The sequence below is a fragment of the Coregonus clupeaformis genome, chromosome 25 (genome assembly GCF_020615455.1).
Source record: "Coregonus clupeaformis isolate EN_2021a chromosome 25, ASM2061545v1, whole genome shotgun sequence".
In the NCBI taxonomy this organism is placed as follows: domain Eukaryota; kingdom Metazoa; phylum Chordata; class Actinopteri; order Salmoniformes; family Salmonidae; genus Coregonus; species Coregonus clupeaformis.
The window spans coordinates 12,852,488-12,866,126 of NC_059216.1; the positions used below are offsets into that span (position 1 = coordinate 12,852,488).

The 13,639-nt window shown below is 43.9% G+C and overlaps 1 protein-coding gene across 5 annotated transcripts in view; it reads right to left on the reverse strand.

Moving 5' to 3' along the window:
- The window catches only part of LOC121539172 (ral GTPase-activating protein subunit alpha-2-like), a 166,279-nt gene that overhangs the window by 49,913 nt on the left and 102,727 nt on the right, over nt 1-13,639 (reverse strand). For all 5 annotated transcript variants that reach the window (XM_045207507.1, XM_045207505.1, XM_041847480.2 and 2 more), the window contains 2 exons: nt 5,766-5,924; nt 3,590-3,717 (listed from right to left, as the gene is read on the reverse strand). In XM_045207507.1, coding sequence (XP_045063442.1) covers nt 3,590-3,717; nt 5,766-5,924 — 287 coding nt within the window. The remainder of the gene's footprint in view (nt 1-3,589; nt 3,718-5,765; nt 5,925-13,639) is intronic.

Below are 13,639 nucleotides of genomic sequence, written 5' to 3' on the forward strand. Positions count from 1 at the left end.
TGACCATTAGGACTCACACAGCCAAGGCAGCTGCCTCTTCCAACAGGGCCCTATCAATAATAGATTATATTATGTATGATTTCTGACAGCCTTGTAATATAATGTCTGTAGGGGCAGGACTGTCTTTCACATTCAATAGCGCTGAGGGCTCTGAAATAACATTACTGTGTTGTCACTGAATAGAGCAGAATGCTGTACAGAGCTTGAGGAGAATGACACACATAAATCCACTTGTACAGACATCGTTCAAGTATGTCCGTTGGTCAGTGTTATGTATCACCCAGACAAACACACACACTACTCCGTTTGCCATGGTGCACAGTCCGAAAGGAAACAGCGGATTGTAGCGGAAGGGAGGATTTGCTGTGCGTGTGTGTTCTCAGGTGATGTGGCTGGTGGTCATATTTCAAAACAAAATCCAATTAGCCGGAGTGATGGTGCAGCAGAGCGACTGGCTGCTGGAGACCTCTCCAGTTGTGTGGCGGAGGGAGCGGGAGAGAGGACACCACAGAGCAGAGCACCACAGTGCCAGGCCAGCCTTTATGTGGATACACAGGGGTCATGTGGCTTCTCTTTGAAGAAATATTAAACTGATTACCTTGAAGAGTGGCCTGGCTACAGACAGCAGATTGAGGAGCGCCGGGGCTTTGTGAGGGGGAAACACTGGATAGGGATTTAAATCTCTGCTACACAAACAGACAGGTCACTGTTCTGACATGTAAAAAAAAAAATTGTACAACAGCAGCCATTTCTGTGACATAATCAGAGGAAAACATGGGTCATGACTGTGGTTCAAGTCTAGATAAATCATTTAGTTTAGGTATTCCTGCTCTTTGTTGAGGTAATAAATCTCAAATAGCATTCTAAATTGTATCATTTCAAACATTCTTCAGAAAATAGTTAACTTAATTTGCTGGTAGGATAATAATACTGATTAATCTTTCTGATTTACAACATAGTGTATGTTTGTGTGTGCTCCCTGCCTTGATAAAACAGCCTCATCGTCTCCATGACTATTCCTTTGTTTAAACATAATCCTTTTCTCTTCACCAAGTCCTCCAGCCAGCCAGGCAGAAAAATGGCCCACACACACAGAAACCAGTGCTGGCACTGCCAGCATCCATTGGCTGGGAGGATCAATTTGTCAGCTCATCCTCCAGACCTGCAGTATGTGGGGCCTCAGCCTGGCTGGCTGCTTCACACTGCCAACGCTTCAGCCCAGCGCTTATCTCATCTCATAGTTCAGGCCGTCGTGCTCCTCTCCTCCTGCTAAGGAATGCCAGGTACGCCTGGTCTTGCCCAGCCCAGTGCTGGCTCCCCTCCCCTGGGCTCCCAGTGCAAGCAGGCATGCCTGTGGCAGCTCAACCCATCTCACCCTGGAGTAATTCACTTGGCGTCTGGTAACAGGCATCTGTCACTCTGCTGTCCCACTGATGCCCCCAGGGACCCTGAGAGGGGTTGATATGAAGCTTGCTGAAGGGTGGGTGTGATGGAGGGGGAACACCCGTGTGCATGCACACAAATTCTACAAATATCAAACACACAGTATATAAAGCCACACCTGTAGCCCCCAAACCAGTGCACCTTTTCACCTTAAAAACAACACTGCCATTACTGCCCACTTTTCTTACACACTGCAAACCAATGAGCTTTGCACAACTTGGATCCAACCTCAAAAGCTGGAGCTTGGGTGTTTCCATGGCGATCGGCAGAGAGATACTGTGGTGATGGTGAGGCTAGTCTGTACACCCTGTTCCTGTCCGGCGAGGAGCGGAGCAGCAAGGCTTTATGGGAGATTAGATTTCTCCCCCCGAGGCCCGCTCCAAAAAACACCATCCCTCCCCTCTCTCAGTCCTCCCCTCATTCACATGCAAATTAATCTCCATCACTGATTACGCTCGTCTTAAACCAACTGACATGTACAGCTGGAGTCTGGCCCTTAATGACAAGCAGGCTGTTACAGGGATGGAGGGAAGGAGGGGTTAATGACAGTCATGTCTCTGCTGCTGTCGTCTAAACCCAGTGGATGATACATGACAACAGAGAGGTTACACATAAGATCACCATTACAGACCCAGACAGCCACATGGATCTTCACGTCACGTTATCACCTCAACCCATCGCGCAGCTAATCGCTGTATGCAAATCAGCCAGCGCATCAAGATCAGTGTCAGCGCTCAACCATGCAGATCAGCCAACACGATTCACATGTGAAATCGCTCATTTATAATTGAAATTCTTTCACATATGAGCATTGTGAAAAAGATTGTGAGGAATAACAGAAATACATAATGAACTTTTATATACATTTATACCTTTTTATATATACAGTACCAGTCAAAAGATTGGACACACCTACTCATTCAAGGGTTTTTCTTTATTTTTATTATTTTCTACATTGTAGAATAATAGCGAAGACATCAAATCTATGAAATAACACATATGGAATTATATAGTAACCAAAAAAGTGTTAAACAAATCAAAATATATTTTATATTTGGGATTCTTCAAATAGCCACCCTTTGCCTTGATGACGGCGTTGCACACTCTTGGCATTCTCTCAACCAGCTTCATGAGGTAGTCACCTGGAATGCATTTCAATTAACAGGTGTGCCTTGTTAAAAGTTAATTTGTGGAATTTCTTTCCTTCTTAATGCGTTTGAGCCAATCAGTTGTGTTGTGACAAGGTAGGGGTGGTATACAGAAGATAGCCCTATTTGGTAAAATAGCCAAAGAGAAACAACAGTCCATCATTACTTTAAGACATGAAGGTCAGTCAATACGAAACATTTCAAGAATTTTGAAAGTTTCTTCAAGTGCAGACGCAAAAACCATCAAGCGCTATGATGAAACTGGCTCTCATGAGGACCGCCACAGGAAAGGAAGACCCAGAGTTACAGTTGAAGTCGGAAGTTTACATACACTTAGGTTGGAGTCATTAAAACTCGTTTTTCAACCACTCCACAAATGTCTTGTTGACAAACCATAGTTTTGGCAAGTCGGTTAGGACATCTACTTTGTGCATGACACAAGTCATTTTTCCAACAATTGTTCACAGACAGATTATTTCACTTATAATTCACTGTATCACAATTCCAGGATGATTGGACCACAGAGTGAAGGAAAAGCAGCCAACAAGTGCTCAGCATATGTGGGAACTCCTTCAAGACTGTTGGAAAAGCATTCCTCATGAAGCTGGTTGAGAGAATGCCAAGTGTGCAAAGCTGTCATTAAGGCAAAGGGTGGCTATTTGAAGAACCTAAAATATATTTTGATTTGTTTAACACTTTTTTGGTTACTACATGATTCCATATGTGTTATTTCATAGTTTTGATGTCTTCACTATTATTCTACAATGCAGAAAATAGTAAAACTAAAGAAAAACCCTTGAATGAGCAGGTGTGCCCAAACTTTTGACTGGTACTCTATATATATATATATATATATATATATATATTTTTTTTATATATAAAAAGATACCCTTCCTTGGTAACATTTGCACGGCCTACCTACCTGCTAAAGCTCTGTGATCAGACAGGACTGTAGGAAGGGTAGAGGTAACAGAGTAAAGAGTGCACAGAAAGGATACAAGCTCTGGTAGAGCGTCAGGCGGGACTTGACAGCTCTGCTGGCGTTGATGCAGGTGGCACGCACCAGGCTGGGCAGCAGCGTTCCAGTGACGATGGCGCCGCTGAACAAAGGCCCAAAGAAAGGGACCTACAAGGGGAAGGAGGGAGAGAGAGGAATGGAGGGAGAGAGAAAGAAATACGAAGAAAGAGGAATAATATATTATTCAGATAACCAGCATTTTTTAAATAGCAATTGAAGTCATGCAATCATATGAAATTAGTGTGCTTTGAAATGCATGCGACATCTCAAATGGGCACAGGGTTCGAGTTAGGTTTGAGTGATTTAGGATTGAGTTTTGTTATTTAGCATGACAATCACACACAACTAATGCAAATCAATGTAGAGTAAGAGGTCCAAATTACTGTCGATACCAGAGAAAATACTTTTATTGAACTATTGAACAAATACAATGGTCGTTCTCTGTGTTTGAGAGCAGCACGCACATGTGTGTGTAGTTGGTGTGTGTGTGACACACGCGTCTGTTCATGGGTTTTGGGGAGGTCTTAAATCTGCTGAGTTGAATAATCGTTGACCTGGAATGTGACGTGAATGTCAGAGCCCCTTCCATAAGTCCTGCTCTCTACTCTGCATGGAATAGCTCATTATACAGAAAGTCCCTCCACTTCAATGATTGGAACACACTTCAAACTGACATCTAGCCCCTTCAATCGCTACTCAGGACAATGAAGCTCTAGAACACCATAGAATAAGAATGAGAGGGGGGTCTGAGTACAGAGGCCTTAGGATTATATGGTGGAGGTTTGGGCTGAAGACTGGGTGGTGTCTTTCTGTCTGTGTGGCTATTGGGAGGAGTCCTAGGTAGATGGCCAGACAGGGCAGTGGGCATCATCTCCAGGTTGGCAGAGTCCTGCTGGCAGGTCAGTGGAATGAGAAAGCATTCGCTTCGACACACTAAATCCCATTGTTGGGCCGACAAGTCTCTTTCCCCCGCTTTAGAAGAGACTGCAGCTATTTGTGTGGGGTTTTCTAATGTATTTAATAATAATAATATGCCATTTAGCAGACGCTTTTATCCAAAGCGACTTACAGTCGTGCGTGCATACATTTTTTTTTAGATGTGTGAGGAAAAGTCACAGTGGTAGACATCTTTTCTTGTTTCAGGAATTTTTGTCTGGTTTAGAACCCAGATGTAAAGCCAAATTGCCCAGAATCTCAACCGTTGAAGTGCTCAAAGCAAATCTAAATGTATAAAACAGCTATAGATCTGTGTGCTCTGTGCAGTGGTTTAGAACAGAGCAGCCGCCAAGATGAAAGCTAGCTGAGAGACACTGTGACTGCCTCTGAGACATACTAGAGAACGACCCCTATGGAGGGCAAGCGCACTTGCTTCGTGTCAAACTGTTGCAAGCCGGCACCACTTACTCATTCATTGGTAGCTGTCCTCTAGGAACCTCTGGCTGGACAGCATCTTGTTAGCTACCCACTCATGCTGCATATAATTTAGCTTAAGCACACTTGAATAATGACACAAGGCATGTAGACATATTGAAAGTATTCATTAATTTACTGTTCGGCAAAACAATGTCCATATACAGGCGACAGCAAAACAAGATACCGGTTTTGTCATCAAAATGTTCAAATTTAACGATATTGAATATCGGCATAAAATATTGTCCATCGGCCTCCTTGACCCCCAAAAAGCGGTATTGGCCTTAATAAATCCATATCTGTCGTTCTCTAGCACATACCCACAGTGAGGGTGATGCACTGTAGTGAAAGAGGAGGGCATTACCGTCCATCTCAGAGTCACACAGCTGGACAGGCAGACAGACAGTTAATCCACTAAACCAACAAGCCAGTCTGAGGGCCATGGGGAAAGACAGTTAAGAGGGGTTGTCATAAAAGTTAAGATCAGACAGTTGAGAAAGTTGGATAGATTGGAGCAGTGCTGGAATATGTATTTGATCAGTTTTAGTAGAGAAATTGTGAAAACAACTCCCATTATATTTGTTTAATGTAAAAAAAGACAGTAAGTAAAAGTCTATGACAGACATGGATTTAGTGGAAAATAATCAACCAAGTGTAGAAGCAAACTCTGAAAACTCATTGTGACCAACTACCATATTGGTTTTGCATTGAGTATTCAGAGCAGCCAACCAGCTGATCTGTAGTACCTGTTGTTTCTTCATGATCTGGATGAAGAACATGTGGTTCTTCATGGGGTACACGATGATCAGCACGTCTCCAAAGTCAGTGGGGATGATGCCACGCCGATAGTCCCTGCTGTGCTCCGACCACACTATGTGAACTTCGTCGTTTCCCAGGTGACGCAGCTTCACCAGAACAAATCACAGGGTTTAGACATGGTTATCTACGGTGATCACGTTTAGAAAAAACATATTGTTATTACTATTTTAACAAATTAATATAGGTAGGCTATTACCACAGCTCTGGGTGTTGTGACAATGTACAGCACCTTGTAATTTGAACTTTCATTGTAAATTCAAATAACAAAAAAAACATTAAATTGAGCATTATAAAACCAATCATTGAAATTAACTTTACTCCAAATTGCATCCAATTTCCATGTTCTATTCGTAAATACAAATGAAGTCAGGACAGAAATTACAGGAAATTGGCAGATTGTTACTTTAACTCTGTTTTTGAACCAAGGCAGAGGAGTGAGAAAGGAGAAAGAACACTCTTGCCCCAGCAGACATATCAGTGTGGTTGTCGGATCACCACCTCAAGCTGAACCTCGGCAAGACGGAGCTGTTCTTCCTCCCGGGGAAGGACTGCCCGCTCCATGATCTCGCCATCACGGTTGACAACTCCATTGTGTCCTCCTCCCAGAGTGCAAAGAACCTTGGCGTGACCCTGGACAACACCCTGTCGTTCTCCGCTAACATCAAAGCGGTGACCCGAACCTGCAGGTTCATGCTCTACGACATTCACAGAGTACGACCCTACCTTACACAGAAAGCGGCACAGGTTCTAATCCAGGCACTTGTCATCTCCCGTCTGGATTACTGCAACTCGCTGTTGGCTGGGCTCCCTGCCTGTGCCATTAAACACCTACAAATCATCCAGAATGCCACGGCCCGTCTGGTGTTCAACCTTCCCAAGTTCTCTCATGTCACCCCGCTCCTCCGCACACTCCACTGGTTTCCAGTTGAAGCTCGCATCTACTACAAAACCATGGTGCTTGCCTACGGAGCTGTGAGGGGAACGGCACCTCCTTAACTTCAGGCTCTGATCAGACCCTACACCCAAACGAGGGCACTACGTTCATCCACCTGTGGCCTGCTAGCCCCCCTACCTCTACGGAAGCACAGTTCCCGCTCAGCCCAGTCAAAGCTATTCGCTGCTCTGGCACCCCAATGGTGGAACAAGCCCCCCCACGACGCCAGGACAGCGGAGTCACTGACCACCTTCCGGAGACACTTGAAACCCTACCTCTTTAAGGAATACCTGGAATAGTATAACAGTAACCCTTCTACCCCCCCATAAAAAAAAGAAAAAAGGGTGGTTGTCCCACTGGCTATCCTAAGTTGAATGCACCAATTTGTAAGTCGCTCTGGATAAGAGCGTCTGCTAAATGACTTAAATGTAAAAATTTTAAATGTATTGTGGCTGACAAAACTCACTGGTCTTTACCCATCATTCATGGGGCAGAGTTTTTCCCTGACCACATGACCTGACCAGGATAGACTGGGCCTAGTTAGGGCCCAGAGTATTTCCTGGTCAGGTGAAGAGGTTAGGAATAACTCCTGTCCCTGATCATGTGGCATCATGACTGCTAAGACTATGCCTCCTCACTGACTGACTCACTGAGAGAGGATGAAAACATGTGCTAATGTACTTGGGTCTAATGAGCCATTAAGAAAACATGCCCTCGCCACCCAAAAAATGCAATTAGCACATTCTATTATAACCCCTTAATTATGGTAATGATTTAATGTTAAACAAATCCACAACCCGCTGATTGAACGTTGTGCTCACTGGTTCATCCCATCTGTACAAGTGCAGGTCAGACCAGACAGACAGGGACAAATTAACCAAGAATGTTGAATATGCATGTCCAGGTTGCCCACAAAAATCCTAGGGATGTTAATGAACATTAGAAATATTACATAGAATGAGTTGAAAAAAGAGGCAGGACTGTCTGGGTAAATGCTAATGTATATTTGTGTTCTCCTGCAGCAAGCTCTCTAAGACCAGGGAATGTGATTAATAATAACAACACAAATATTTGGTGGGTGCATATATTTGTCCTATTTCATACATGTACAAGTATGTACTATACGCAGGTGTGATTTGGAAATGTGTTTTTTTGCATATACCAATTCTCCCTGAGACACCCTTGGAGAGTGGGGACATGGCGAAATTAGGAGTCAGGACAATATGGACCATCACGGTAAAGGAGGATATTGGTTTGTGGGAAGGTCGATTTCAATGATATATGAATAGATGAGGATGTCAGAAAAGCAGGAATTTCTGATTAAATCAGGGGAAGAATCACATCCCTGTCCCTACTACACAGTACTGTAGCTATATGTGGCACTAGAAGCGCTCCTGTATGTGGCCTCAGTCAAAGGCCCTTGTCCAATTAGTCAGATTAATTCGAATTTTGGTTTTTGCGCAATATTATAAATGCAATAATGAAATTATAATTATTATTATGATGATGAGCGTTTATGTACGCTTGTTCTCACGTTAACTTTTTGGTCTGGTCTCCTACACTCCGTGCTGTGTGCGCCTTCCCATTTACACTAGAGATCTGTATATACAGTGAGGGAAAAAAGGATTTGATCCCCTGCTGATTTTGTACGTTTGCCCACTGACAAAGACATGATCAGTCTATAATTGAGCATCTTGTCACTGTAATGACAAGATGCTCATATCTCCACCCCAACAATGGGAGTCGTTGACCCAAAGGCAGGAAGGCAGGCGACAACTTTAGGTCAAAAATAAGCCCATAGAAACGCATTGGGCTTATTTTGGACAGATTTGGGCGAGAGTGACTCCTCTCGCTTCAGCTCAGCCTCTCTGTTTACACACACATACCAAGCCCCTCCCCCTGAAACTGTCTACAACAAAGATGAGAGATCACTTCTTCCTCTCTGACAAGCGGTTTCAACTCGCTATTTATACTGAACAAAAATATAAACGCAACATGCAACAATTTCAAAGATATAAGGAAATCAGTCAATTGAAATAAATTCATTAGGACCTAATTTATGGATTTCACATGACTGGGCAGGGGTGCAGCCATGGATGGGCCTTGGAGAGCATAGGCCCACCCACTAGGGAGCCAGGCCCAGCCAATCAGGGCTTTATTACAGACAGAAATACTCAATCAGCCCCCCCCACAAGTGAAGAAGCTGGATGTGGAGAGTCCTGGGCTGGCATGGTTACAGGTGGTCTGTGGTTGTTCAGTGTACATTTGAGGTTTGGTCCAACAGAATCGGTCATATGGACACCGAAACATTATTTGAATAGAGGAGAGAGAAGTTAACCTTTCTAATGATACCCTTTTTATGTCTCAACTCTTCAAATTGCACATTGATTCTGGAAAATTAATGCTCAGTTTGTCGTACGCGGCATAGCGGTACCACGTACCGATAGCAGCATTTTAGCCAAAGACTGTTATAGTAGCTGTCTAGTCTGTGTTTTATGAATGTGCAATAAGCATAAAACACAATTCTATAAGGAATTGGCAACTCATTCTCATTCTGATAAATAAGGTAGGCTACTTGATTTCAACATTTGAACAAAGTGGACAGGCTAGCATGCTGTTCAAACAGTTGGAGACAGACAGAAGGGTGTGTTCATAACAATTCAACTGTTCAACCTAGTCAGCTAGCAAATAGATCCAAGTTAGCTAAACTTGAAAAAAAAAGATTAGCTGGGTACTCATTAGCACGTGGCCTTGTGCTTGAGAGATTGTTTATGAGATCTGTGTTAATTTTCTATGCCTGCTACAATAAGTTAGTCATTATCAGTGAATGTGCATTATGCATGGCTCTGATATTTTTTTTTTTTACAAAAAGGGCTTTTTCATAGACAGACTTAAAAGACAGATCAGTGATTATTGCAAAAAAGCATGTTACACTATTTTGATAAAATAATTAAATTATAAGTGGGTCTTATGGTTGTGGAAGGTTTATATTTAGCCTAGGTATAATTTCACAAACCCTGAATTCATTAGATTAATGCTTATTTAGAGAAAACATTTTTAAAAAATGAAATATATATTATGAATCGCCTATAAATTTGAAATAAATCTAGATATGATTTCTATGCCATATCGCCCAGCCCTACCTCAGTGTCCTCCCACCAGGCCCATGGGTCTCATCCCACTAACACACAGCAGAGCAGGCCTCTCAGCAGTACAGTCCCTTATAAAAACAGCAGAGCAGGCCTCTCAGCAGTACAGTCCCTTATAAAAACAGCAGAGCAGGCCTCTCAGCAGTACAGTCCCTTATAAAAACAGCAGAGCAGGCCTCTCAGCAGTACAGTCCCTTACAAAAACAGCAGAGCAGGCCTCTCAGCAGTACAGTCCATTATAAAAACAGCAGAGCAGGCCTCTCAGCAGTACAGTCGCTTATAAAAACAGCAGAGCAGGCCTCTCAGCAGTACAGTCCATTATAAAAACAGCAGAGCAGGCCTCTCAGCAGTACAGTCGCTTATAAAAACAGCAGAGCAGGCCTCTCAGCAGTACAGTCCATTATAAAAACAGCAGAGCAGGCCTCTCAGCAGTACAGTCGCTTAGAAAAACAGCAGAGCAGGCCTCTCAGCAGTACAGTCCCTTATAAAAACAGCAAAACAGGCCTCTCAGCAGTACAGTCCCTTATAAAAACAGCAGAGAAGCAGCACAGTTAAGCCGATAAAGCCTCTTTTTCATCCCAATTTCTCAACCCCCTCCCTCCCGCCCCCGTAAGCCTCCACACCCGCCGCCGAGCTGCCAATTTCTGTATCGCCTGTGGCTAGCACGGGGTTCTGGGAGGAGAGGAGTGCAATTACAAGGGCTCCCAGTCAAATGAATCGAAGCGGGCCAACGGCACACACCAGCGCCTCACACCAGCTAGCCAAAATCGAATCTTGCGCAGGCTAACTAATTTCTGCAGCCACTGAGCACAGGTTCAGTATGGGGTCGGTGCAGGACTGTTTTTTGGGGGCGAGGGGGGGAGGGATGTGTTGATGGTGGTGTGGGGGTGGTATATGAGGAGGACCTGATTAATTTCCTATCTTCATGGGACACCGTATGAGAAGATTGGCTGCTCGGGCAGGGGCCTCGCGGCTCATTTCTCCATGCTAACTGCTGCTGGTGTGCTACAGCCAGGGAAACAGCTGAAGCGCCCATCGATCGCTCCCGTCGTCACGGCCGGAATGGGATAAAAAGGTCCTGCCGGCATCCGCCTGGCCCCTGCCCTGCCAGGGTCAGCTAATGGCTGAATCTGGGCCCCAGTCACAGCACCCAGGGAGGGGGGCAGGAGGGGGGAACAGGTCCAGGAATCACAGTCATTACCGTAGCCACACATGCCCCTTCTCACACGCCTGCTCCTCTCTCTACTCCTCAGGCCTGCCCAGGGTTTACTAATCAATGCCAGAACCCAGGAGTCACACCACCTGATCTCAGCCTAGCACAGAGTGAAGAGCCAAGACCGCACACATACAGTGCCTTCGGAAAGTATTCAGACCCCTTGACTTTTTCCACATTTTGTTACGTTACAGCCTTATTCTAAAATTGATTACATAGTTTTTTCCCCCTCATTAATCTACACACAATACCCCATTATGACAAAGCAAAAACTGTTTTTTAGAAAATGTTGATAATGTATTACAAATAAAAAACTGAAATATCACATTTACATACACTACCGTTCAAAAGTTTGGGGTCACTTAGAAATGTCCTTGTTTTCCATGAAAACATACATGAAATGAGTTTGAATAAGAAACATAGCAAAATGCATAGGAAGTGTAGTCATTGACAAGGTTAGAAATAATGATTTTTAATAGAAATAATAATTGTGTCCTTCAAACTTTGCTTTCGTGAAAGAATCCTCTGCATTCTAGTTGTCAATTTGTTGAGGTAATCTGAAGAGATTTCACCCCATGCTTCCTGAAGCACCTCCCACAAGTTGGATTGGCTTGATGGGCACATCTTACGTACCATACGGTCAAGCTGCTTCCACAACAGCTCAATAGGGTTGAGATCCGGTGACTGTGCTGGCCACTCCATTATAGACAGAATACCAGATGACTGCTTCTTCCCTAAATAGTTATTGCATAGTTTGGAGCTGTGCTTTGGGTCATTGTCCTGTTGTAGGAGGAAATTGGCTCCAATCAAGCGCTGTCCACAGGGTATGGCATGGTGTTGCAAAATGGAGTGATAGCCTTCCTTCTTCAAGATCCCTTTTACCCTGTACAAATCTCCCACTTTACCACCACCAAAGCACCCCCAGACCATCACATTGCCTCCACCATGCTTGACAGATGGCATCAAGCACTCCTCCAGCATCTTTTCATTTGGTCTGCGTCTCACAAATGTTCTTCTTTGTGATCCGAACACCTCAAACTTCGATTTGTCTGTCCATAACACTTTTTTCCAATCTTTCTCTGTCCAGTGTCGGTGTTCTTTTGCCCATTTTAATATTTTATTTTTATTGGCCAGTCTGAGATATGGCTTTTTCTTTGCAACTCTGCCTAGGTCAGCATCCCGGAGTCGCCTCTTCCCTGTTGACGTTGAGACTGGTGTTTTGCGGGTACTATTTAATGAAGCTGCCAGTTGAGGACCTGTGAGGCGTCTGATTCTCAAACTAGACACTAATGTATTTGTCCTCTTGCTCAGTTGTGGACCGGGGCCTCCCACTCCTCTTTCTATTCTGGTTAGAGCCAGTTTGCGCTTTTCTGTGAAGGGCGTAGTACACAGTGTTGTACGAGATCTTCAGTTTCTTGGCAATTTCTCGCCTGGAATAGCCTTCATTTCTCAGAACAAGAATAGACTGATGAGTTTCAAAAGAAAGTGATTTGTTTCTGGCCATTTTGAGCCTGTAATCGAACCCACAATTGCTGATGCTCCAGATACTCAACTAGTCTCAAGAAGGCCAGTTTTATTGCTTCTTTAAATCAGCACAACAGTTTTCAGCTGCGCTAACATAATTGCAAAAGGGTTTTCTAATGATCAATTAGCCTTTTAAAATGATAAACTTGGATTAGCAAACACAACGTGCCATTGGAACACAGGACTGATGATTGCTGATAATGGGTCTCTGTACGTCTATGTAGATATTCCATTTAACAAATCAGCCGTTTCTAGCTACAATAGCCATTTACATTTAAGTCATTTAGCAGACGCTCTTATCCAGAGCAACTTAACAATGTCTACACTGTATTTCTGATCAATTTGATGTTATTTAAATGGCCAAAAAAATTGCTTTTCTTTCGAAAACAAGGACATTTCTAAGTGACCCTAATCTTTTGAACGGTAGTGTAAGTATTCAGACCCTTTACTCAGTACTTTGCTAAAGCACCTTTGGCAGTGATTACAGCCTCGAGTCTTCTTGGGTATGACACTTCAAGCTTGGCACACCTGTATTTGGGGAGTTTCTCCCATTCTTCTCTACAGATCCTCTCAAGCTCTGTCAGGTTGTATGGGGAGCGTTGCTGCACAGCTATTTTCAGGTCTCTCCAGAGATGTTAGATCAGGTTCAATCCGGGCACTGGCTGGGCCACGGACATCCAGAGACTTGTCCCAAAGCCATTCCTACGTTGTTTTGGCTGTGTGCTTAAGGTGAACCTTCACACCAGTCTGAGATCCTGAGCGCTCTGGAGCAGGTTTTCATCAAGGTTCTGTCTGTACTTTGCTCCGTTCATCTTTGCCTCGATCCTGACTAGCCTCCCAGTCCCTATCGCTGAAAAACGCCACCACCATGCTTCACCGTAGGGATGGTGCCAGGTTTCCTCCAGACGTGACACTTGGCATTCAGGCCAAATAGTTCAATCTTGGTTTCATCAGACCAGAGAATCTTGTTTCTCATGGTCT